At 42.5% G+C, this 25129-nt stretch overlaps 1 protein-coding gene across 1 annotated transcript in view; it reads left to right on the forward strand.

The window, feature by feature from the left end:
• Positions 1-4215: 4215 nt before the first annotated feature.
• DCLK2 (doublecortin like kinase 2) overlaps positions 4216-25129 on the forward strand; it is a gene marked incomplete at its 3' end in the record, with an annotated part of 130988 nt that continues 110074 nt past the window's right edge. The window contains exon 1 of the mRNA XM_087816507.1: positions 4216-4764. Within this exon, the coding sequence (XP_087672633.1) occupies positions 4344-4764 (421 nt within the window). The remainder of the gene's footprint in view (positions 4765-25129) is intronic.

Here is a 25129-nt window from a genome sequence, read left to right on the forward strand (position 1 = left end):
TGTTGCCAATCTGTGGGAGCCAAAGAGAAGTGTAGAGAACAAAGCACGCTGACCTCTCCTTCCTGTCTGGTCGGTATTTTCTGCTCACACGGTTTTGAGAAACCCCCTCTTGGATATTGCCAACAAAAGTTTCACATCCACTAGATGTAAAATTTAAAAGTATTATATATCAAAAGCAGGAAGAGGTAATTTTTAATCATGCAAAAAAAAAATGGAGAAGAGATTTTGGGTTGAAATTCTTGGATTCTCTGTAACGTAGAAATGAAGCTATTTTTAAAGTACTCCACAAAAGTTTTTATTCAGATAAGTGTTTGATCAAGAGGGGTCAGAAAAAGGTACAGAGAATTCACAACCAAGAGAGAGGTAAGGTCAGGGAGCTTCTGCGTGATGCAGAGTCAGGGCCAGGGGCCCCTAGTGAAGCCCTTTCTACATCAGTGCCTGGCAGACAGAGTTGGTAGATGTTCCAACCACCAAGGAGAATTGGGTCATCTTTGGAAGAACAAATGATCAGGAAATCAGGTACTGTTTCTTGGTCAGAAAAAAGGGGGTATTTCAACAAAGGAAATGCCAGTTAAAGTACTTACTCAGCAAATTCTGCAACCTCTTAAAAGGGGAGAATTTTAAATCATGAAGTAACCCAAATTAATCAATAGTTGCCTACCTAGAGCCCCCCAATTTTGTTTGCATTAGAATTTTAATGCTAAACTATTTTTTTCCCACCTCAGTAAATCTTCAAATTTTTGCCAACTGGGTCAATATATTTCCTTAGTCAATATGTCACTATACTCACTAAGGAAATATCTTATGAAAAGTGGTTGTGTCTTAATTTTTATATGAGGTTCAGGAATAAAATTCTTCAAACAGATTAATTCAAAGAGCAAGAGCAAAATATATTTTTTAAAACTAAATAACAGCTATGAAAAGACTTTCTCTTTGTTCTCTGCCCCTGTTGAAAAGCAGTAATCTTTGTTTAACTTAGGGATATAATGTTGGGGAATAGTGTTAAAATATTGGCGTATTATATCATTGTATTCACTACTTCAAAAGGGCAAATCTTTCATCAAGGATTTTTGAGTGAGAAAATGTGTTTATGTCAGTGTCCGGAATTGAATGATTGAAGCCTAAAGATTTAATGATTGAAGCCTGTGCTACCAGCCTGTAGGATGACCCCAATGATCCCTAACTCCTGATGGTCATATTCTTGTATAGTCTCCTTTCACACTGAACCAGGCTTACCTGTAACTTACAGGATATTTGGAGAATGATACTATATGACTTCCAAGGCTACATGGTTTTCACCTTGTTCCTTCTTGGATGCTTGCTCTGGAGAAAGTCAGCTGACATGTGACAACACTCAAGAGATTCTCTAAAGGGGTCCTCATGGCAGAAAACTGAGGCCTCCTGCTAACAACATCCATGTGAGTGAGTCATCTTCGAAGTGGATGTTAATGTTACAGTCAAATCTTCAGATGCACGCAGCCCCAGTCAATATCTTTTTTTTTTTTTTTTAATGTGTCTTTATTGATTTCAGAGAGAGGGAGAGAGAGGTATAGAGAGCTAGAAACATCAATGATGAGAGAGTCATTGATCGACTGCCTCCTGCATGCCCCTTACTGGGAATCAAGCTCGAAACCCAGGCATGTGCCCTGACCAGGAATCGAACCACAATCTCAACCATAGGTCGATGCTTAACCACTGAGCCACACCAGCCGGGTCCCAGTTAATATCTTGATTGCAATCTCACGTGACCTTGAGGAAAGCTGTGAGATGATTGACCCACTGAAACTACTGAGATAATACACTGTTACTATCACTAAATTTGGGATCATTTGTTACTTCAGCAATAGGTTAAAGAACCCCCCTGCCCCCAGGAAATATTAATAGCAAAACAAATGAATACACTCATTTTAAGGCATTTACAAAGTTGATATCTTCTGCAGTTACTAGTATTTAATGGGGCCTTACATCTCAAGGAATGTGCAGTTTAGTTCCTTGTGTCTCTAAGTGTTGTACCAAGACCAGCAGTGTCATTATCTGTGAGCTTGTGAGAAATATGGAATTTCGAATTCTATCCTAGACCTACTGCATCAGAATCCGTGTTTAATGCGATTCCCTTGGGGCCTGTAAATACATCGGCATTTGAGAAGCACCGTCGATCTATTTGACTCCTAATGGAAACCTTAGCTATACATGACGAGCACTTTCAAAAAATACTACCAGAGAAGCCCATCCCCAGAAATTCTGATTTAATTGGTTTGGGTTGAGGTCTATCATGGCCCTGGCTCTAATTATCCTTCATACCTTTTCCCCTCCAAAAAACTACATTGAAACCCTGGCTGGTGGGTCTAAGCGGTGAGAGTGTCGGGTGTGCACTGAAGGGTTGCGGCTTTGATTACGGGTTAAGGGTAGTACCTGCCTTGGGGTTCCCCCTGTGCCCCCCCCAAGGGCAAAAGGCAACCAGCCTGGGTGTCTCTCTCCCCTCCCCCATCTCCCTTCCTTCCACTCTCTGAAAAGCAATGGAAAAAATATCCTCATGTGAGGATTAACAAAACAGAAGAACAACATCGAAGTCTCAGATCCGCTGACTTCCCAGCTTGCTCCAGTCCTGGTTCTAGAAGTCAGGTGTGCCCAGGTATGTTCCTGAAACCGCCCTGGGGGGACTAGGGGTGCAAGTCAGTTTCCATTTGCTGTGTAGGCCGCTCGGAACCAGGTGCTAAATAACCTAGGGTTTCAGGGTAGCTTATGCGCCTGTCAGACTAGGACCAAACATTTTTTAGTTTCATCGTTCCTGGATGGCAAAATGTTAGTGACTAAGATTCTCACAAGCCTTTGGAAAATACACTTCACCATTGACCAGACACAACTAAATTAGGATTTCCAGTATGATGGGTGCTTACAAATGTTCAACCTATTGTATAGTAAATAGCTCAAATTGGCAACATTAAGTACCACCTGAATGTTAAGAGGTGGGGGAGGAGGCTGCAGGGATTAGGGATTTAATTTTTCTTTCCCCTAAGGCATCCCCAGTGAGAGAAACATCACCTGGCACATAGCATGCTCTTCGTTAATCAATATTGGTAGGTTGAATAAATCCTTCAAAAACCAATAACTTCTGATCATTCAAAGTTACTGAACGTGCCATGTCCGTGAATCTGCAGTGGAAATTGTGGAGGCTCTTTTACCAAAGAATTTCTAAATAAAGCTTTAAATCTGCTTTTAAAAATTAAACTGCGTGCCCTCACTCAGTGCCGCGTTTCACACTGCTTGCCCTGCGCGGCCTCGGGTCCCCACTCGCCGGCGGGCTGAGGGACGCGATCCCTGCCCTTGAGTCTCCTTCCTTTGTGGTTTTCTCTCCGGCCCGTGCGCCCGCGTTTCCCAGGCGGAGGGGCGCGCGCGGCGGCGGCGCGCGTGGGCGCGCACCCGGCACGGGCGTGCGGCTGGCAGGTGGCCGCGGCTGCCTAGGACCCAGGGGGAGCCGCGCCCGGCTCGCTGCAGCTCCACCTTGCGACCGGCCCGCCCCCTCCTCCTCGTCTAGCTCCCTTCTCCGGGTTTTGGCATCTCTTGGGGGGGCGGGGGGGAGCCCCACCAGCCCTGACAGCGGGCCTGGCCGGCCGCTTGGTGGGGCCCAGGCGCGGACGCTCGCCAGCGGGCGGCATCCTTTCCCGCTAGGGCCGGCCGTCCTGGAGGAAGGGGCCCCCCAGGCCCTCCCGGCCCAGCCCAGCCGGCGCGCGCGGTCCCTCGGGCCGGGGCGGGGGCCCGGAGCCGCCGCAGTTCCGCAGCCGGGCCCGGGCCGGGCGCGTGGGCGGGCAGGGCCGGGCGCGCCGCCCCCAGGGGCCGCGGCGCCGCTCCCACGCTCCCCGCCCCGCCCCCTCCCTTCCCTTCCTTCCCTCCCGCAGCGCGCCGGGGAGCCGCCTGCGGGGCGAGCCGCGCCGGGCGCCCGAGCCGTGTGCGCGCCCGCGGACCCGGGCGAGCCGGGGGCGGCCCCACTCGGCGGCTCTCCGCCGGCTCCCCAGCGGGAGTGGCGAGGCGTGGCTGGGCGGAGGAGGCGCTGGGCGGGGGCGTGGGGCTCCCCGGCGGGCGGGAGGGACCGAGCTCGCCGCGCCGGACAATGAGCCGGGCGGCCGGACACTGCGGCCACTTCTAGGAGGACGCGGGCGGGCCGGTGCCTCGCGGGCTCGTCGGCGCCACCTGCGAGCAGAGGGCGGGATGCCAGAGCCGGGCGCCCTGGCGCCCTGAGGCCCCCCACGGCCCGGCGTCCCCGAGCTGGTCCTCACTTGGGCACTGGGCTACGTGCAGGCTCTGGCTCGGACGTTTTTCGGCGGGGCGCCCTCGGAGCAGCCGCGATGGCCAGCACCAGGAGCATCGAGCTGGAGCACTTTGAGGAGCGGGACAAAAGGCCGCGGCCGGGGGCGCGGAGAGGGGCGCCCAGCTCGTCCGGGGGCAGCAGCAGCTCGGGCCCCAAGGGGAACGGGCTCATCCCCAGCCCGGCGCACAGCGCCCACTGCAGCTTCTACCGCACGCGCACCCTGCAGGCCCTGAGCTCCGAGAAGAAGGCCAAGAAGGCGCGCTTCTACCGCAACGGGGACCGCTACTTCAAGGGCCTGGTGTTTGCCATCTCCAGCGACCGCTTCCGCTCCTTCGACGCGCTGCTCATGGAGCTCACCCGCTCCCTGTCGGACAACGTGAACCTGCCGCAGGGCGTCCGCACCATCTACACCGTCGACGGCAGCAGGAAGGTCACCAGCCTGGACGAGCTGCTGGAAGGTAGGAGGGAGGCCCGGCCGCGCGGCAGGTGCAGCCCGGCAGGTGCAGGGGCCGAGCGGCGCGCACCCCCCCCCCCCCCGCGCTGGGGGGAGCCTGCGGGGCGTCTCCTGGGAGGCGACGGGAATTGTAGGGTTAGGTCCGCTTTTCCCTAGGCTCTGTGTGGAGCTCGCTCCCATCTGTACTCCGACTGCCCTTCCCGAGAGAGTTGCCTTGAAAGAAGGAAAAAGTGCTTTTGACATCTCTCAAAATTGGCGAACTTTGTTTTTGTTTTGGGGTGCAAACTGTTTGAAAAGGTGGCTCTCCGTTGAGGATCTGGGTAACTAGCGAATAAGCTGCTCGTTCAGCCCTCTGCGTGGACCTCCGTGGAGGCACCTGTGGCGGGCCAGCCTGTGGGGCCCTGCTGTACCTGCTCTGTTCCGAAGCTGTGGTTGTGAAATGATCTGGGTTGGTTTGACTGCTCTGGCTTGCAGTGGAAGTTATATGAGGTCAGGAGAGGTGATCCTAGGCAGTTGTTTTCAACCTTGGCAGCATCTTGGGTCCCTGAGGTCTTTAAGAAACATAGGTGCCTGCCCTCAACCCCCCTCCGTGTTAGGATGTAATTGGTTTGGGGTGTGGTCTGGGTATTCCAAGTTGTAAAAGCTCCACAGGTGATTCAGATGTGTAACCAAGGTTGAAAACCACTGTGCTAAAGGGTTTTCCGTGTTTGGTTGGTCATGAGGTGAATCAAGGTCCATCCCTCTTGTCTTCTCTCCCACTGAGATTAGCTAGTTAGGATGATGATTAGGAGCCACTGGAATCAGCAGTTGCTTGTCAACTGCTTCACTCAAAGGGACCGATTGGCTGTATGTTGTGTCATCCTTGAATTCCTGCAATACTTACTCTTCTTTCCTTTTAGAGAGAGAGAGGAAAATATATATATTACTAAGTACAGGCATATCTAGCAGACATTGCAGGTTCGGTCCCAGACCACCGCAATAAAGCCAGGACCACAATAAAGTGAGTCATAATCTTTTTGCTGGTGGAGGGTCTTGCTTTCAACTTGTAAAGAATGCAACACCTGTGAAGCTCAATAAAGTGAAACACCAATAAAAGGAGGTATGCCTGGAGTTAAGAGCCTATTTCCAGATCTAAATAGCACCTGTGAAGATCAGACAGCGCCCAAGTATTTGCTGACTGCATGTTTACATACGGTCTGCTCTCGTGCATCTTTCTTAATGCAAATGGCACATTCCATGTAGTCGTAGATAGTAATATTGGCGTGGCAGGGAGAGGAAACTGAACTTTGAGCCAACTGTTTTTCTTATATCATTTCATCGTATTCTGTGTTCTGAAGGCACTGTGCCCATTTTACACATGAGGAAACTTAGGCAACGTGCCTTGTCCCACAGTACCTGCACTATATGCTCTTTCTTCTACAATTCACCTCTAAAAAAACTGATGTGGCCACACTGAGGAGTCCTGAAAGTGGTTGACTTTCTCTCTAGAGTCACTGTTACCAGAAGTTTCCCTTCTCTGGCTAGATGAGGACCCAGCCAAAATTAAGTTGTCTCTTCAATCTATGTGTGTATTGTCAACTTCACACATTCTCTTGGTCAGTTGTGTTTTGGTTTTGAAGGCTTCCTGATAGGTGATGACAACCCAAGGAATAGAAGTAAAGTAAGGATACATTGTTACAAGGGGTTTAGTGGCTCATTTTTCTTTATGTGTTAAAAACTTAGAGCAACATTTGTCTAGATAGTTAAAAACTGAGTGGCAAATTTTCTGACTGACCCAACACTAGATTAGGAGCCCTGTGGAAAGATCAAGGCAGTTCCTATGGATTAAGCACCTGTATGCCCTTGGGATACTGTGCCTGGTATGGTCTCAGGATTTTAATATCTTTCTGCAAAGTAATTTTAACAGTGCATTTGCTATATGAAATTAGTGTATTCCAAAGATGAACATCATCATAGGGGAGATGGTCAAGATGACCATTATGCACATTAATGAATGAGAACACATATTGTATACTGAGTTTGTCATTGCCCAGGTGGTACATAGTCGACTGAGTCTAATTCTCAAACTGTAGTTTCAACTGTACATGGAAGGTTGACACATTTTCTTCCCATCAGTCATTTATTCACCAATTTTTGGAGGATGGGACCCATAGAGTCCACATCACATGACCATATGATAAATAATGATGTAACAAATATTTGCACAACAGAAATGTTTTCGTAGTCTTGCCAATTGCCCACTTGTTTCAAGCAGTATTCAGTTACTGCAAAAGAAGAAAACTGTGCACTTCTTTTGTCATAGTGGCATTCTCTCTGACAATGGATCTTTGTCTAAGTCTTGAATTTTCCAGCAATTAGTGGAATGCCCTGTTGCAAGAGAGTTTTAAAGAAAGAACCATCAATGCTTCATATCAATCACTGGAGAATTTAAATAGTTTCAACTTTTAATTAAAATAGTATGCTCCAGCGTTTAGATTTATCACATAGAAGAACTTACAGTTTTCATTTGCGTCAGTAAAAATAGGTCTGTAGTGTTGCCTGTGAAAATTGACTGTTTCATCTTGGTTCATCTTTTTAAATGAAGATTCTCTGATAGAATTTTTTATACCATTATGTTTGACTGTCTTCTCCTCTGCCTCTTCTATCCCATGAAGTTTGTAGTTTACATTGTTGACATTGTTTTCCCTAAAATGTTTTTTATTGAAGAATAGACAAAGTGATGACGCAAGGCTGCCCTCGGCATGTACACTCATTCAGGATCCCAACCCCATTGAACTCCGATAACAAAAGAAATTTGCATGGCCCAGATTTTTTTTTTTTTCCTGCCCTTGACTTTGAGAGTCTCTGGCAACTAAAAACAATGTTCAGGTGTTGGCTGGCACGGCTCCTGCCCTGCACTAGGCCAGCAGGCATCTTCAGCTTGGTTTACTCACCTTGCTGGATTAATTTCACTGGTTGGTGCTGGCTCTCCCGGTAATCCTGTTTATTCTTTAAAACTGAATGGGGACCTTCTCTTGGAGGAGGACTGTTCGTCATAACCATCAGTATTGGGATACTCAGGTTGAGCTGTGTGGAGCCCTGAGCCAGCCAAGTCTGTATCATCTCTGATACATAACTGAGGATGTCCCCATGACTCACTGTTAAGTCCTCATGTTCGGGGCTAAGAGTCAGAACGCCTAGTCTTAGTTTTGTTCCATGAGTGTTCTCCTCTACTGAGCATTTTGGCTGTGTTTATAGAATGCTGACGTCCTAAAGAGAGATGGTCAAAGGTAGTGGAAGTGATGACTGACCAAGTCAGGATCCCTGGGTTCTACTGACTCATGGATTTGAGAAAAACTCACCTTAGTTCTCTGGGCCTCAGTGTCCTTTTCCATTGAACAAAAGGTTGAAAGATTGGCAGATCCCCTCTCTAAGTCAGATCTCTTCAGGTCTGAAAGGACGTGCCCTTTCTCTACCAGGGTGGCTGTTTATTGAGTGTATGAGGCCTGGGCTGCATTTCTCTACCCAGAACCTTCCAGAAAACTGACAAGGCTGCAGATGCCCTCCTCCCAAGCAGGGAGTGGGCGTGGGGCTCTGGTGAAGTCCAGTCTCTGCCTCTCTCATTCCAAAGTAAAATGTCATTAGGTGTTATCTCTGCCTGTTACCCCACAGTCAACAGTAAATGAGCTGATTGAATTTTTTGGCATGTGAAAGAATTTTTATGATTTTTAAAAAAATAATTCTTATCCAAGGATATGATTTTAGAGAGAGTGGAAGGGATGGAGAGAGAGAGAAACATTGATGTGAGAGAGAAATATTGATTGGTTGCCTCCTATGTGCACCCCAACCTGAAATTGAACCTGCAACCTAGGTTTGCACCCTGACTGGGAACTGAATGCTCAACCTTTTTTATTTTATTTTTTAATTTTTATTTATTTTTTTAATATATCTTTATTGGTTTCAGAGAGAGGAAAGGAGAGGGAGAGAGAGAGATAGAAACATCAATGATGAGAGAGTCATTGATCAAGCCCACAACTGGACATGTGCCCTGACCGGGAATTGAACCCCGATCGCCTGGATCCTAAGTCGACGCTCAACCGCTGAGCCATGGCCGGCCGGGCAAATGCTCAACCTTTTGATGTAGGGCATGATGCTTCAATCAGCTGAGCCACCCAGCCAGGGCAATTTTTATGACTTTGACAAATGATACTTCTATCCTTCAAGCTAACTTGAAAATTCACATGAATTAATTTGAATTTAAGAAAAATAAAGTTATAAAGAAATTAAGCACTTCAAGTTTCTGAGATTGTCTTACTAAACCTAGTTTATTGAATCTGTTGGGTTTGGTCAATCTCTTTGAAGGTGTTAAACTAAAATACAGTTACTGAGAGAGTTTAAGTAAAAATGAGTCTCTGTAAGAACCCATATTATAGTTTTTTCCCCACTTGAAAGGTAGGTTTTTATAGTAATAACAGACACTGAGCTCTTGGAACTTGTGATTGGACTACGTTTCTTTCTTCACTCTGAGTTATAAGATATTTGCAAATATAAGTCAAAAGCTGAGTGCATTAAAGGCACATTTGATGACTGGACATGATAGTTTAACATTGAATCTTTGGTCTGCAAAGCCTTCTCTACCTGACAGACTTCTAGATTCTTCAGGACCTGCTTCACATATTGCCTCTCTGTGAAGTCTCTTCCCACCCCTCAGGTATGTTGGTCTCAAATAGTTGTTGATCGAGAGCATAGTTGTTGTTGTCTAAGGTGCTGGGGGTACAGTTTCTTCCCTCGGGATGCTCACATTTAGAGGGAGAGAGATAGCTAACGTGTACACACACACACACGCACGCACGCACGCACGTACGTTCCAGTGAAAGTTCTGCATTGACCAGCCTGATGAAAAAGCTGAACAGATGTTGGAGCCAAATCCTGAGGTCAAACTTATAAACTCTTCCCTCTACCTGCAACATTTTTCTTTACCTCTATGATAACTCTTATCTTTGTGATTAGTAGTATATTGGTCTGTCTTTTGCACTAGACTGAGAGCATTGTGAGGTCAGGGATCTTGGACATGCAATAAATTCATTGAATAAATAGCCCAGAAAATTACTTTACTTCCAAATAAATAATTTTTACTTATAAATAAGTAATAAATTTTACTTCCAAATAAATAGTACAGAAAATGATTTTATCTCCCCTGGCTGTCAAGCAAGGGAAGTTTTCTATGAATTAAGTTTGAATAGGGTTGTTCCTCTATATATATGTGAACATATGTACTTTGAAAAAATGGGTTATATTTCAGTATATCAAAGGTGCTGTGCTCAGTCCTCATTGTGAGGGAATACCTCTTCCTAATACCTGCTTCTATAAATTTTATTCTTCATCTCATTTCCTTAAAATGGGAATTCAGATGTGCAATAATATAGCAGCAAATAAACTCTATTCAGAGGTAATGGAAGAGAAATTTTTATTTGGAGAATAAAGATTTCTAAAGGGTTGGGGAACAAAAGGGAATATTTGGGAGAACATTTATAAGATTAGAGTATGCCATAATGATACTCTGGTAGTTATAAGAAAATATAAATATTTTATGAGGTTTAAACTGTGGAAATGGATATTTTATGGTCCTGTGATCCGAAATAAAGGCAACTCGGTTCCCTTGGCATTGGTGGTCAAACTGCGTTCTTCATTGCTGGTAGGGCCAGGGGAGTTGCTGTAGGTCTGCACCTCCTAGCTAGGTCTCTTTCTTCTCACCACACTTACTCATGCTCCCATCACTTCTGTTTTTGTCTCTTCTGATGAAATAAACAATGACTCTATGGATTAGGGATTCTTTTCTTCTCAGCATTACTACCATGTATTAGGTGTTTTATATGAAGTCATTGTGTGAGGGACTTGGTGTTTCGTCACATTTTACCTTGTAATACCTTGTGAAATATGGCTGCACTGTCTTCCCCATTTTACAGATGGGAAAGCTGAGGCTCAGAGAGGATAAGGAAACTGTCCCGTTGCGCTAATCCTAAGAGGTGGGGCTGGAAGTTGAGGCCTTTCTCCCTGGCTTTTGAACTTCTATATTCTTGTTGTTGTTGTTAAGCCTAACCTGAGGATATGTTTTCATTTTATTTTATTTTCAATTTTTTTTAAATTTAATTTTTAATTTTAATTTTAATTTTTCATTTTATTTGCTAGAGAGTGGAAGGGAGGGAGGGGGAGAGAGAGAGAAACATTGATGTGAGAGACATAGATGGGTTGCCTCCCACACATACCCTAAACTGGGGCCGGAGATCAAACCTGCAACTCAGGTATTTGCCCTTGACTGGGAATTAAACCTGAGACCCTTTGGTGTGCAGGCCGATGCTCTAAGCACTGAGTAACACCGGCAAGGGCTGAACTTCTATATTCTTAACTGCTATGTTCTACCACCTGTGAGTAAATTCCAACCCCCCCCCCACCCTGAGATTTGCATGGGCCATAGTGGATCATCAGTCCACACCTCCATCACTGTGCAGCCCAGCCTATTAATCATTTCTAGTTGGGAAATGAAGATTGCAGTAGTGCATCAGTCACTGTAGGCATAAAGAAATTTTAGGATGCTTCCTGTATGGTTCTTGGAATAAAACACATCATCCTATGCACCTGCAAAGTGATGTCTCTGCATTCAGGTTCTGCAGAGTTCCCTTGCTTGACCTCAGTTTTTTCATCTGGTAAATGAGAGACATGTTAGGTAATTGTGAAAGCCCCTTTCCCCTTTAAAGCTCAGTGACCTTGGGAAATAATTCTGGCTCTGTCTGGCTTCATGTTCCTCTTTAAAAGTTAGCCAGATTTTTTGATCAGATGAGGTTACCCAGGCTTAGCCAGAGTTCTCAGAACCCCCAATAACCTATAAAAGGGTTTTCTTCATAGAATATTCTCAGGAAAGGAAAAATTACAAACCCAGTGAGAGCCCATTTCCTTCCTTATCTCATGCAACAAATACTTCCAGCATGTGATGCTTGATAATTAATTTTACTTTTGTGCCATATATAAGATATTTTAAAAGGTGGGAATAGGTGGATATAAGTATTTTAAAAACCTTTCTTAGTTAAGACAGCCAGCTGGACAGTTGGCTAGATTTGCAGAAGAATAAGTTCATGTGAAAATCAAATATTTGTTGCCCCTTCCTATTTCAGTGTTTAAATGAGTTGGTTTATATATATATATATTGATTTCAGAGAGAGGAAGGGAAAGGGAGAGAGAGAAACATCAATGATGGGAGAGTCATTGATCGGCTGCCTCCTGCACGTCCCCTGCTGGGAATCAAGCCTGCAACCCGGGCATGTGCCCTGACTGGGAATCGAACCACGATCTCTGGGGTCATAGGTCAATGTTCAACCACTGAGGCACGCCCAACTGGGCTAAATAAGTTTTTATTCTAGAAAACTGATGCAATATCTTTTAATAACTTACCACTTTCACTATTGTCTGAGATGCCTCACTTGATTTTTCTCTTTAGACATCTGCTATAAGCACATTCTTGTATCTTTATTACGTGTGTGAGTTTAAATCCCAGGATTATTTTAAGCCCCGTAATATTTTCAGTGTCTACTTTTAGTTAGTTCTCTGACATAGCTAATATTTAGTTTTGCTCATCTTTTGCATTTATTCTTAAGCATTGTCTTTAATGTATTTCATTTATAATTTTAATATAAAATTATACCTTTTAAATTCTATGAGCTGGAAGTATTTTAAGCCTAGAGTTTTCATTCCTTAAAATATGCTCTAATTTTTATTCCGATCCAGAGTATTTTATTCTGTTTGTCATGCCTTTTGCAGCCTAAAGCAATAGACTATCATACTGTGTAATTTGTCAGAAGCTATTACCTTATAGACTGAAGGTGCAGGGGAAAGAGTGGTCTATGAGATCAACTTAAGTAGTTTTGATTATACTATACCATTTACTAACATCTTAAAAAAGTGACTCAATAATCTATATTAGGACCTATTGTATTACCTTTAGTTTATATGTTGATTAAATTATAATTACTTGCCAAAATATATCATAGTGGACGTTTTAAAGTATGGTCATTGATTTCGCTCTTCCTTCACTATGTATGTTTTACAAACTTCAGATTATTTTGTTATTTTTTAAATAATGTAATTTTAAAAAAAATATCTCTATTGATTTCAGAGAGAGGAAGGGAGAGGGAGAGATAAATAGAAACATTAATGATTAGAGAGAATCATCGATCAGCTGCCTCCAGAACACCCCCTACTGGGGATTGAGCCCACAACCTGGGCTTGGGCCTGGGCCTGGGCCCTGACCAGGACTCGAACCACGATATCCTGGTTCATGGGTCGACGCTCAACCACTGAGCCATGCCATTCGGACTGTAATTCTTTCTTTAAAAAAAAAAAACAGCACAAAAACCAGTGAATTTTTATTGAGAACTCACTCAGAGCCTGGTTCTGATATTCATGATCGTAATTGTTTCTTAAAGGCGGTGATTGGTGCTCCCTTTCCCAAAGCTCTTTCTCATCACTCATCATCTTGGTCTTTTGACTTCACAGTATTTTGCCTTATCTGCTATAGAATCAAGAAAATAAACAAGGAGTTATCACTCAACCAGCGTGGCCCAGTGATTGAGCATCAATCTGTGAACTAGGAGGTCACTTTTTTACTCCGTTCAGGGCACATGCCCAGGTTGCAGGCTCGATCCCTAGTAGGGGTCGTGCAGGAGGCAGCCGATCACTGACTCTCATCATTGATGTTTCTTTCTCTGGCTCCCTCTCCCTTCCTCTCTCTGAAATCAATAAAAAAAACTTACTACTGGTTATACCCATGTTCATCAAGCCTCCATGCGAGAAAGAACTTGAGAAATAGCCCAATGTAAACTCATCTCTTGTTAGGTTAGTGATCAAAGCCAATAGCCAGAAGATTCCAGCTGAACCTTATAATAAAACACTGAGCAGCAAGTCCTAGCATCCAATGGCTCTTTGATAAACAGTAGTTGTCCTCAGCATCTTAAAATTTGTGTCTTTGTAACTTTCCCCCCACCAGTAATTCTAGAGCCACTATTTGAATCTCCATAAGGCTTTTCCCGCTTTTACAGAGCAGCGTTTCATGCTTTTTGAAACAATGGTCCTGCTTTCTTCTACTATTTCCCCTTCCCTCCTACCCACTAAACATCACCTCTTTTCTGGACAAACATCTGGTTTCAGAGTCCTTCATCACTTGCACTGAAGCTTTTCAAGCAGTCCTCATTATCAATCACTTGCTTAAAACTGGGGCCAGGTCTTCCTCTTAGATCTCACAGTGAGATTTCAGGGATGAAGCAGGGAGGTGTTAACAAAGGTCTCTAGAAGTTGGGGAAACCCTGTCAAAGAAAGTTTTACCACTGCTCAGGTGATGAGCCACTTGAAGGACTGACTGTATATCCATTATACCCCAGTTTATTTGCAAATATTATTAGATGGGCACATTTTGCTGTGAAGGTCGGTTTCTCTCTCTCTAGCTCGCTCGCTCGCTCACTCTCAATATCCTTAAGATTGCAGTGTTTCTCAAACTTTAGCAATGTTTGGGACACTTGAAAATGAAAACAATGTAAAAAATCTAAGCCCAATTGCAGAAGCCCAGCATAGCCTTCATACTTTAATTACATTGTCACTTAAATATTTATAAATATAAAGGTAGGTGTGCACTTACGCATGTAGATCTTACACACCAATACAACCCAAACAGATTGGTAATGTAAATACCAATAAAACTGTATAATCAATAAGAATGCAAAATAGCAATATAAAGCTACAGATGCTATTTGCTCAAGTTAAGTTGTTCCCAACGTGAACCATGGTGCTGAATGCTGAGTTCTGTGTACTGTAGTTCGCATGGCCTTGCGATGAGTCAGTTTTGCACTGCTAATGAGCCTTCATTCCTGCAGAGTAAAATTATGTCCTCTGGCCTTAACTTGCTGTGCACGTGTCTTTTACATATATTAAGTCCACTTTTTTCTCATTAACTGCCTGCAGAGTTACACCACTTGATGCCAGAAGAGTTAAGACTGTGGATAGAGTGGCCTGGCTGTCCTTGACTCAGAAGCAGTTGTTCAGATGTTCCAGAATCAAATGATATAAACATTTTAAGTCTTATCAAAATAAGCACAGAATTGCCCTGGCCAATTTGCCTCAGTGGTTAGAGCATTGGCCCGCGGACTGAAGGGCTGTGGGACATGTGCTGGAGGCAGTCAGTTGATGTGTCTCTCTCACATCGATGTTTCTCTCTTTTACCCTCCCTCCTCCCTCCCTTCTACTCTCTCTAATAATCAGTGGGAAAAAATATCCTCAGGTGAGGATTTAAAAAAAAGTACAGAATTAAAATTGCCATAGTGAACTCTGGTAGGTTGTATAGTTGACTCAGATGTGAGGAGCAGAAAGACATAGATAGTGGATCTGATCTGTAGGTTCTGTCCTACCAGGAGATGAGATACAATTTCTTTTTAAGTGAGTAAGCTTTAAGGCTTTTTAGTTAGTGAGTAGGATTTTTGTTTTTCCCTTTACAAAATTTCTTTTATCTTAAGTTAAACTCCCCCTAAATTTCAATGGTTAAACATGGGTTTGTGGACATACTTCTTCATAGATACTCAGATGTTCAAAGTAGCTCTTTTGCTCAGTGGAAGGTATAGATTGTGCAACTGGATATGACTTTGGGAAATGACTTATTTCAGGCACTTGCCTTCAGATATGCTGAAAGAGTGTTGGTCTTAGAGATGAAAGATCTGATCATGTGCCTTTAGTATTACCCTGCAGGAAAGGCCATTATATTTATTTTGTGAATGCAGTGGACCAGAGACTCAGCAAATGAGTGTGGAGTGGTACAGCCTCTGGGGCAGAGAAATGAGCTTTGTGTTACTCTACTGATCCCCAGAAGTTAGTTAGTTAGTTAGTTAGTTAGCTTATTTAATTTTAAATCCTCACCAGGATATTTTTTCCACTGCTTTTCAGAGAGAATGGAAGGTGGGGAGAAAGAGAGGGGGAGAAACATCGATGTGAGAGAGACACATGGATTGGTTGCCTCCCTCACGCGCCCCGACTCCGGCTGGGGACCAAACCGGCAATCGAGGTATGTGCCCTCGGCCAGAATCGAACCCGGGACCCTCCCGTCCACAGGGTGATACTTTAGCTACTGAGCCAAACCGTCTGGGGCTGATCCCCAGAAGTTTGAATTCTGAGCACTGTACAGTTCAGGCAGAAAACTTAATTGAGTTGTTTGCCACACAGAGGAATAAATCATTCTTTTTTTCACCCTGTCTTTTTCTTAACCAGCTGGTGTGGGAACTTGTCTCGGATGTGCTTTAGATGGAGATGCGCACGTTATAATCCACCTCTAGGAAAATCTCACAGATGCTGTACCGATGAAGGACATCAAACCACCTTGTAGATGCAACACACCCAGCTTTATTTTCCTTGCTTACATTCCTTGGGAAGTAATTTTTCTCACTTTAGGAAGTTAGAAAGGAATGTAGGTTCCTGAGATTTTTGCTGACATTAGACATAAAGTGTCTTTTCTTTCCTCTTTGTCTTTCTTTTTCAATGTTTCCATACAAAAAATGTATATACACTTTAACAGCGAATAGCTCAATTTTGAAAATGAAATGTATTTTAATAAACATGACCTTTATAATTATTCAAAGTGTGTGTATACATTTTGGGGGGACATTCTATATTTAAATCTTTGGATGGGGGTTTCTCTAAGCTTGATGAGTCCTTGTACAATAGACTTCCAAACAAGTTTTCTTTTTCATCGTAAAACTTAGTGCTTACTGCCAGTGCCCAAATTTTGTGTAACTAATTTCTGTCATGAATGTCAAAATAGTTTATAATTACAAACTATTAGTGGTGTTAGACAGTTAATGTAAGTATTTTAATAAAGGTGGATGAGAGACTTTACAGTAACTGATAGAAAAATAGGCTAAAACATACTATTGTTGCATTTCCAAGTGCATATGGTTGTTTGTAGCTATTTGTAATTTCTCACAGTAACTTGACATTTTAAATATTGAGGGATTATTGTAATTTGGCTATTAAAACACACACATATATAGAATATGTATTATTATATCCTTATATATAATACACACCAATACACAGGGTATCCCAAAAAATGCGTATACACTTTAACAGCTGATAGCTCAATTTTGAAAATGAAATGTATTTTAATAAACACTGCCTTTATAATTATTCAAAGTGTGTGTATACATTTTGGGGGGACACCCTATATATAAACACATTAATATGCCATTAATTGAAAGAGACCTTACCTTTACTGGACTAAGAAGGTGCCCTGGGCTCTTGATGCTTTGGTAGTTTGAAGAGAAAAAAGAATGTTGATGGTTACTAGACAGCCCGCATGTCTTGCTTGTTTTCCTAAATGCCTTCCGCATGACCTAAAAGTGTCTCAGACCACGCATGTCATCTTTCAGGAGCCTGACCCTGAGCCTCCTGGACCATTCTGCGTAAACAGCTACGCTGTGCAGAAGCAATGCAAATCCAAGCCACGGGGTGTGTCAGCTTGTTTTGGCAAATAGGCATTTTGTCATCACGTTTTTTTCCTTTGGCTTCACCAATATATATATGTTTAAATTTATGTTTATTGAAAGTATTACAGATGTCCTCCCCCTTCCCCCATTGACCCCTTCCACCCCGCTCCCACCCCCTCTTATGTCGTCATGACTTTGACAGACATGTTTTGAGTGCTCATTACATACCAGGTGCTGTGCTACATGTGGGTGGTATGAAAATGGTACAGTCAGTTTTCAAGGAGCTACTAGCCTAGGCAATGGTTTGTGATGAGGGATTGTTTTCACAGCCAGTTGTGAAAATTAAAAGCCTCACCCACATGTTCTGGTGGCACCAGGGTGATTCCGGCTCCATTGAACTGTGGTGAGGCCTGGGCATCGGTACTTAGACAACAAAGTCACCTGATTTAAAAAAATCCTCCATTCATATCCAATGGAAGAGACAGCTAAAGAATTCATGATTATGAGCCCTGGCCAGGTGGCTGAATTAATTGGAGCGTCGTCCCACACACCAAAAGGCTGCAGGTTTATTCCCAGTCAGGACACATACCTAGATTGCAGGTTCCAGCTCCAGTTGGGGCATATATGGGAGGCAACCTAGCGTTGTTTCTCTCTCTCTCTCTCTCTCCCTTCCTTCCTTTATCTGTCTCCCTTCCTCTCTCTTTAAAAAATCAATAAAAACATATCCTCAGGTGAGGATTTAAAAAAAGGAAAAAGAATAAGGGATTATGAGAAATTAACACATTGAAAGCTCACAGTACAAGAGTAACCAAGAGTGATATAATTTTTAAATTTTACTTTAAAATTATGAGACATATACCTGTAGAAAGTTCATAAAACATACATGCACAGCCTGCTGAGTTATTGAGGTGAACACCTCTATGATCACCAGCCATGTATTGCCAGTATCTGAGATGCTCTCCCTGTGTGCCTTCCCAGTTATAACTCTTCCTGTGTAATAGCAACCTGACTCTTACTTTTATTCATATTTTTGCTGCCAATGAAGACATTCTAATCAATATAGTTAAATATTGTTTGTTTTGAACTCTGCAGAAATTGAATCCTGCTGCAGTTATTCTTTGGTCATCTTTGGCTCGCTGTTGTTTCACATAGCTTGTTTGTGCATTTTCATTACTGTATAGTGGTACATTATATGACCACACCTAAATCCATGTTGGGTATGTGGATTGATTCTCACCTTTGGGTATCGGGCAATACTTCTATGAATATACATATATGTGTATGTGTATATATAGAGAGAACATATATTCTGGTGCCCATATGTGCTAATTTCTCTAGAGTACTTGTCTGGGGTGGATTTCTGGGTCATATGTTATCTGTGTTGTCAACTTAGTAATAAATAATGCCAAGCTATTTATCTAAGTGATTGAGCCAATTAAAAATCCTCCCAGCAGGCCTGGCCAGCATGGCTCAGTGGTTGAGCATCGGCTCAGGAACCAAGAAGTTACGGGTTTGATTTCTGGTCAGGGCATAGGCCCGGGTTGCGGGCTCGGTCCCCGGTGGTGTTGTGCAGGAGGCAGCTGATCGATAATGTTTCTCTCTCATCGATGCTTCTATCTCTCTATCCCTCTTCCTTCCTCGCTCTCAAAAGTCAATAAAAACATATTTAAAATAAAAGTCCTCCCAGCAGTATATGAAGATTCTACTGCTTTACTTTCTTATCAGTGGTAAAGAATCTTAACAGGTCTGTATAAAAGAGGCAAGGCAGGAAGAAGAGGAAGGTTATTTCAGGAGGAATGGGAATGAGAAGGTATGGTGAGTGTGGAAAGAAATTGCAAACATACTGGTTTGATGCTAGCTTTCGATCCTGTGGGAAAGTGTGGGAGATGAGGCTGGAGGTGTGTGATGTGCTGGGGAGTTTGTCCTGTATTCTAGAGGCAGGAGGCATCAGATCCACATTTTACAAAACTTGCCTTGGCACCTATGTGCAGGATGAGGTGAGGCCTGATGTAGGGAGTTTAATCCAGGGAGGGTGAGAGAAGGCAGAGTTAGGGGGGTGGATTCCAGAGGCGCTTAGGCCTAAGTGAAGTTTTGCCAATTCTATAGAATGTGGAGAAAGGGAGAAGATAAGCGGGAGTCCTGGTTTTTGCTTATGTGACTCTATAGGTGGTGATTTCTTTCAGTAAGTTGTGGAATTCAGGAAGAAGAGAGGCTGAGTTTAGGATGGCAGTGAGGGGGCGTTAAGTGAGTTTTAGACACGCAGTATGTGAGATATCCATAGATTATTTAGCAGAGATATTCTGTAAGTGACTTGAACTAGAGAAAGGACTAGGCTAGAGATGTTCTCATAGTTTGAGTTGTCAGGCTTTTGGTGGTGGTCGAAGCCAAGGGGGTGGATGTGACTGCCCATGGAGAGTCTAAGGGGGATGAGGGATGCCTGGAGGGGTGGGAGACAAGGATCTTGGAAAGCAGGCCGAGAGGGAACCATCCAAGTAACCGGTAAAACAAAAGAAATTAGATCCTGGAAGCTAAGGAGAAAGATCTGCAGGAAGGGAATCATGACTGGTGTCCAGTGTCCTCAGAAAACACCAAGTGAAATTAGAAAGATGTGCTTCGCATTTGGCAGTTAGGAAAGAAGGACTTGGGGCTCAGGGCAAGCAGTGTCAGCTGGCAGAGCAGAAGTGATGCTGCAGTCGCTTAAGAGCAAATACTGGGTAAGGAAGTAGGAAAAGCAGGTGAGGAGTGCTTTAAAAATATTTTATTATTTTTAAATTACAGTTGGCATTCAATATAATATTAGTTTCAGGTACAGCATAGTGATTAAACATTTATCTAACTTACGAAGTGATTCCCCCCCCATAAATCTAGTACCCATCTGGAACCTTACATAGTTATTACAATATCATTGACTATATTCCCTGTGCTGTACTTTACATCCATGACTGTTTTGTACCTTCTAATTTATATTTCTTAATCCCTTTACCTTTTTCACCCAGCCCCCCCAAGCCCCCTCCCATCTGGCAACCACTAGTTTGTTCTCTGTATCTATGAGTTTGTTTTTGTTTTGTTTGTTCAGTTATTTTGTTTTTTTTAGATTCCACATATAAGTAAAATTATATGGTGTCTGTCTTATTCTGCCTGACTTATTTCACTTAGTGTAATTTCCTCTAGGTCAGTCTGTGTTGTTGGAGATGGCAAGATTTCATTCCTTTTATGCCCAAGTAATATTCCTGTGTGTGTGTGTGCGTGTGCGTGTGTGTGTGTGTGACATCTTTGTTATACAATTGTCTATCATTGGACACTTAGTTTTCTTTCATATCCTGGCTATTTTAAATAATGCTGCAATGAACATAGGGATGCATATAGCTTTTTAAATTAGTGTTTTGGATTTCTTAAGATAAATATCCAGAAGTTGGATTGCTGGGTCATATGGTAGTTCTTTTTTAATTTTTTTAGGAACCTCTGTTCTGTTTTCCAGTGTGACTGCATCAATTTGCAATCCCATGAACAGTGCACAAGAGTTTCCTTTTCTCCACAACCTTACCAACACTTGTATGTTGAGTTATTGATGATAGCGATTCTGACAGGTATGAGGTGGTGTCTCATTGCAGTTTTAATTTGCATTTCTCTGGTGATTAGTTATGTTGAGCATCTTTTCATGTCTCTTGGCCATCTGTATGTCCTCTTTGGAGAAATATCTATTGAGGTCCTCTACCCATTTTTAAATTGGATTGTTTGGGGGATTTTTGCTGTTAAGTTGTATAAGTTCTTTATATATTTTGATATTAATCCCTTATGGGATATATCATAAGCTAGTATCTTCTCCCATTCAATAGGTTACCAGTTTGTTTTGTTGATTTCCTTTGCTGTGCAAAACCTTTTTAGTTTGATGTAGTCCCATTTGTTTATTTTTTCTTCTGTTTCCCTTGTCCAAGGAGACATATCAAAAAAATATTACTAAGAGCAATGTCAAAAGTTTACTGTCTATTTTTTCTTCTAGGAGTTTTATGGTTTTGGGGTCTTACATTTATGTCTTTTGCCTATTTTGAATTTATTCTTGTATATAGTGTAAGGAAGTGGTCTAGCTTCATTTTTTGCATGATCTGTCCAGTTTTCCCAACATCATTTATTGAAGAGACTCCATTGTATATTCTTTCTTCCCTTGTCATAGATTGGTTGACCATATAGGCGTGGGTTTACTTTTGAGCTCTGTATTTTGTTCCTTTGTTCCATGTGTCTGTTTTTATGCCAGTGCCATGCTGTTTTGATTATTATAGCCTTGCAGTATAGTTTTATATCTGGTAGTGTGTACACCTCCAACATTGTTCCTCTTTCTCAAGAGCACTTTGGCTAGTCAGGGTCTTTTATGGTTCCAGTGAGAAATGCTCTTTAACTTTGGAGTGAATGGAAGCCTAAAGCTCATTAGGTTGAGTGGTATGAGGAATGAAGAAAGGGGGGCATCTGTGTGTATATTTGAGGTGAGAGACACTGTGTATAATCCTGTAGGGAGGGCTGTCTAGTTTAATGGAGGAGAGAGAAAGAATGCCCTTGACGTATCAGCATGGGGAGAGGGAAGGACCCAAGTCCTGTAGAAGGACTTAATAATGAATGGGGGGAGGGTATCCTTGTCACTGAAAAGGGAGAGGAGGTGGGAAGAATTGACACTGAAATATATTCGTAGGGAAGAGGTTTTCAGAGAACGAGAAATTTTCGAGTTTCTAGTTTTCAATAGCCTCTTAAATAGGAGGCGATTAATTTGATTAAGGATGAAAAATAAGGGTTAAGAAATATCCAGGTTGTATTATTACACAGTTGTGGACACTTAGTTTATCAACCTGCTAAATATAAAGTAATAAAAGATGTCTCTGAACAAATGTCAATGGGACAAAGCCATAACCATGCCTCTGGAGAGAATCTGAAAAGGAAATTGAAAGCCTTTTCTGTTTCATACCACACTTGAGAACAATTAAGTTGTAGAGGGTGCTTTTCCTCTTTGTATGTAGTATTCACAGGATCATAATTTTCGAAACGATTTCCTCTTAGTGTCTTATGGTCAAAGAACTGTTATTAAAGAGAGAGAATGTATCTCAGGTCTCTTCAGCCAGAGACCACCAGGAACGTACTTATAGTTGGGTTCATTATCGCCGCAGTAAGGATGCATGATACTGTGGGGCTTCTCAGGAAGGGTGCCGGACCTGCCGTAGACCTGGCGCTTCAGCTGGATAATTTCAGGGGAGATCTAAGGGAGCAGGGCCTCAATCTGTATCGACTGCTGTTGGAAGGAAGGGCATTTCTATAATTGGGTATCTCCCTAAATCTTACGGGGAGGGCAAACTAGATTGAGCAAAAGCTGTAACTGGTAAAGACGTGGTAGTCACTCATTGAGTGGGGGGGTATTTGGTCTTGTATGGGTTGCACAATGACCTTGTTTTTGTGTCACTTCATCATAGCCTCAGAGAGACTTTGTTTGACAGGATGTTCTGTGAGATTAGATTCCACAGGAGGACACAGGTCTGACTGTGTCAGGTCAGCTTCTAATAACATGGAGTCTACCTATGAATATCAGGTCAGTTCTGGACTTCAGGGACTGCTTGATTTCCCTTATATCCATCTATGAGATACATATACATACACATATGTATTTATATCCCAGTTTAACTCTAGTTTTTAATGAGATCTTATCCTTTCCTTGCTTTGGCAAGTGCAGTATTCACATGTACTGGGAAGAGATAGGTAAATTCTCTCATGATGTATTTTATCTGGATAGCAAGACTTTTACTGTAGAATATACTTTCCCAGCCATATCAGTAGCGTAAAATGTACCTCCATTTGGAAAACTTGTTATATTTCTGAGGAACGAGCAGAAAACAGAAGATGCTTACACTGATCCAGGTGGGAAGTAGGTGGTGATGGGGGCAGACAGGAGGGGCATTTTCAAAAATACTTAAAGGGTAGACAACTCGACGTCAGGATGTAGTATGTCGGGAACCAGACGAATGAAGGGTGGCACCTAAGTTTCTAGCTGAGTAGCTGGAGGAGGAAGTGAAGTTGCTCACCAGGATGGGGAGGAAGGCGGCAGGGGAGTAACAACTCTTAGAGCAGAATCCATACGGTAGCATCAGTCTGGTTGGGGGGAGGCTGATCGCTTCTGATCAGCCTTGTAGGTGCCTAGTATCTGACGGAGAATAATAATTTATTTTGTGATTAACGGCAGGAGCTAGAACTGCCCAAGGAAACCAAAATCTTAAATTCTTTGTCAGCGTATCCCTGTGGGCAAATCTATATAAGTGATAAGGTTGCAATCAGGTTGTTTGGTGGGGACATGACAAGGGAAGCTGGCCTGGGTTTTGTGGTGTCTGTAGTTATCAAGGTATGACATCTGTACTGTAGGGTTTTATGTACCCAATATAAAGAAACACAAGTGTGGCCTCAAAACCATGTGCTGAACCGTTGTGTTGAAATGTTGAGTGCCAAGGATGCCAAAGTGGGGTTTCTTATCACGTCAGCACCTGGCACACGAGCTGGCGCATAGTAGGTATTCAGTGCATACTGTGAAGGTCAGTCTGGGCTTAGCAGAAGAGTACTCTGTGAATTATTATTTATGTCTCCTGTGGATGTAGAGCAGGGGTGAGGCTCTGTCCAGCAGGCATTGGCCAGCCTTGTTCAAAACTTTACATAGTTATTATGGAACTGATCTAGGAGTTTTTTAATAGAAACGTTATGAGGGGAGGAAGGGAGGGAATTAAAATGTATGTGTAATCACACACCAACAAATTAAAAGACAGGCTTCCTTTGCCTATTTTCATTCTGACATTCTGAACCCGTGTAAAGAGGCAAAATACAGACATTTAAAAGGCAGTTCTCCTGGTTAATATGTCGACTGCGCAGGGACTGGGTTGATCAAGGAAATCTGACATATTAAATTTTTCTTGTTTTGTTTCTTTTTGTCAATGTTTTGTCAATGTTTTATTTCTTTTTATCTTTATATTGGGAAAGGCTTTTCTCCAACTAACTCCTCTCTGCTCCTAAAAAAATAAAATAATTAACCTTTTCTTGCTGAGGTTTCTTTTCATTTTAATATTTTGGATCAGAACATACAATTTAACTTTTATCATAGGTAAAATAAGTAAGAGCTTTTCAATGTGAGAGTTTCTTTCTCTATAAAGTTAAAGCAAAATCATAATTGTTTATTTTTGCTCATTAATACATGCAGGTGCTACATAGTTCTATTTTATTACATTTATACCTATTTTGAAATTCTGTGACACTTTCCCAGATGATTACCCTGGAAAAATGATTTAGATAAACCTACAGAGATTTTAAAAAATCTCTAAATGGTGACTTCAAATTACTGGTGTGGCTGCAGCATTGAAGCCTGCGACTGGTCCCCTAGATTTCTTGGACAGGCCCAATGATGCCTCCAAAATCCTCAGGACTTCCCTTTCACTATTTTGGTGATTTTTGTTTTAAGCATTCACAGCATTTAAGGGTTGTATCATATCATTGTAATATTAAGAATGAGACTCATACAGAACAGGTGAAAAAATAATGGTTTCTTTTTGAGTTAGAGGACGTCTTAGAGAAAAATCTTAGAGTGTAACCCTGTTATCTTGTATGCCAAAAAGTTGAGACTAAAAGAATTGGGTGGCTTCTGAATCTCCCAAAAGAAAAATTCTTATTTTTATAAGCATATAATTTTGCTTATTCGATGAAAACAAATTATTTTCAACATACAATTTTGGAACTTAAAATTAATGAATATTGATTTGGTAGACCAATTGACAGATAGTTTTTTATGATTTTCTTAATAAAAATTGAGCAGAAGACTGTGTATAAATGCACACATCATTTTAACTACCTAATACCCTTTCCCATTTA

This window comes from Miniopterus natalensis, chromosome 4 (genome assembly GCF_054644295.1).
Source record: "Miniopterus natalensis isolate mMinNat1 chromosome 4, mMinNat1.hap1, whole genome shotgun sequence".
Taxonomy (NCBI): domain Eukaryota; kingdom Metazoa; phylum Chordata; class Mammalia; order Chiroptera; family Miniopteridae; genus Miniopterus; species Miniopterus natalensis.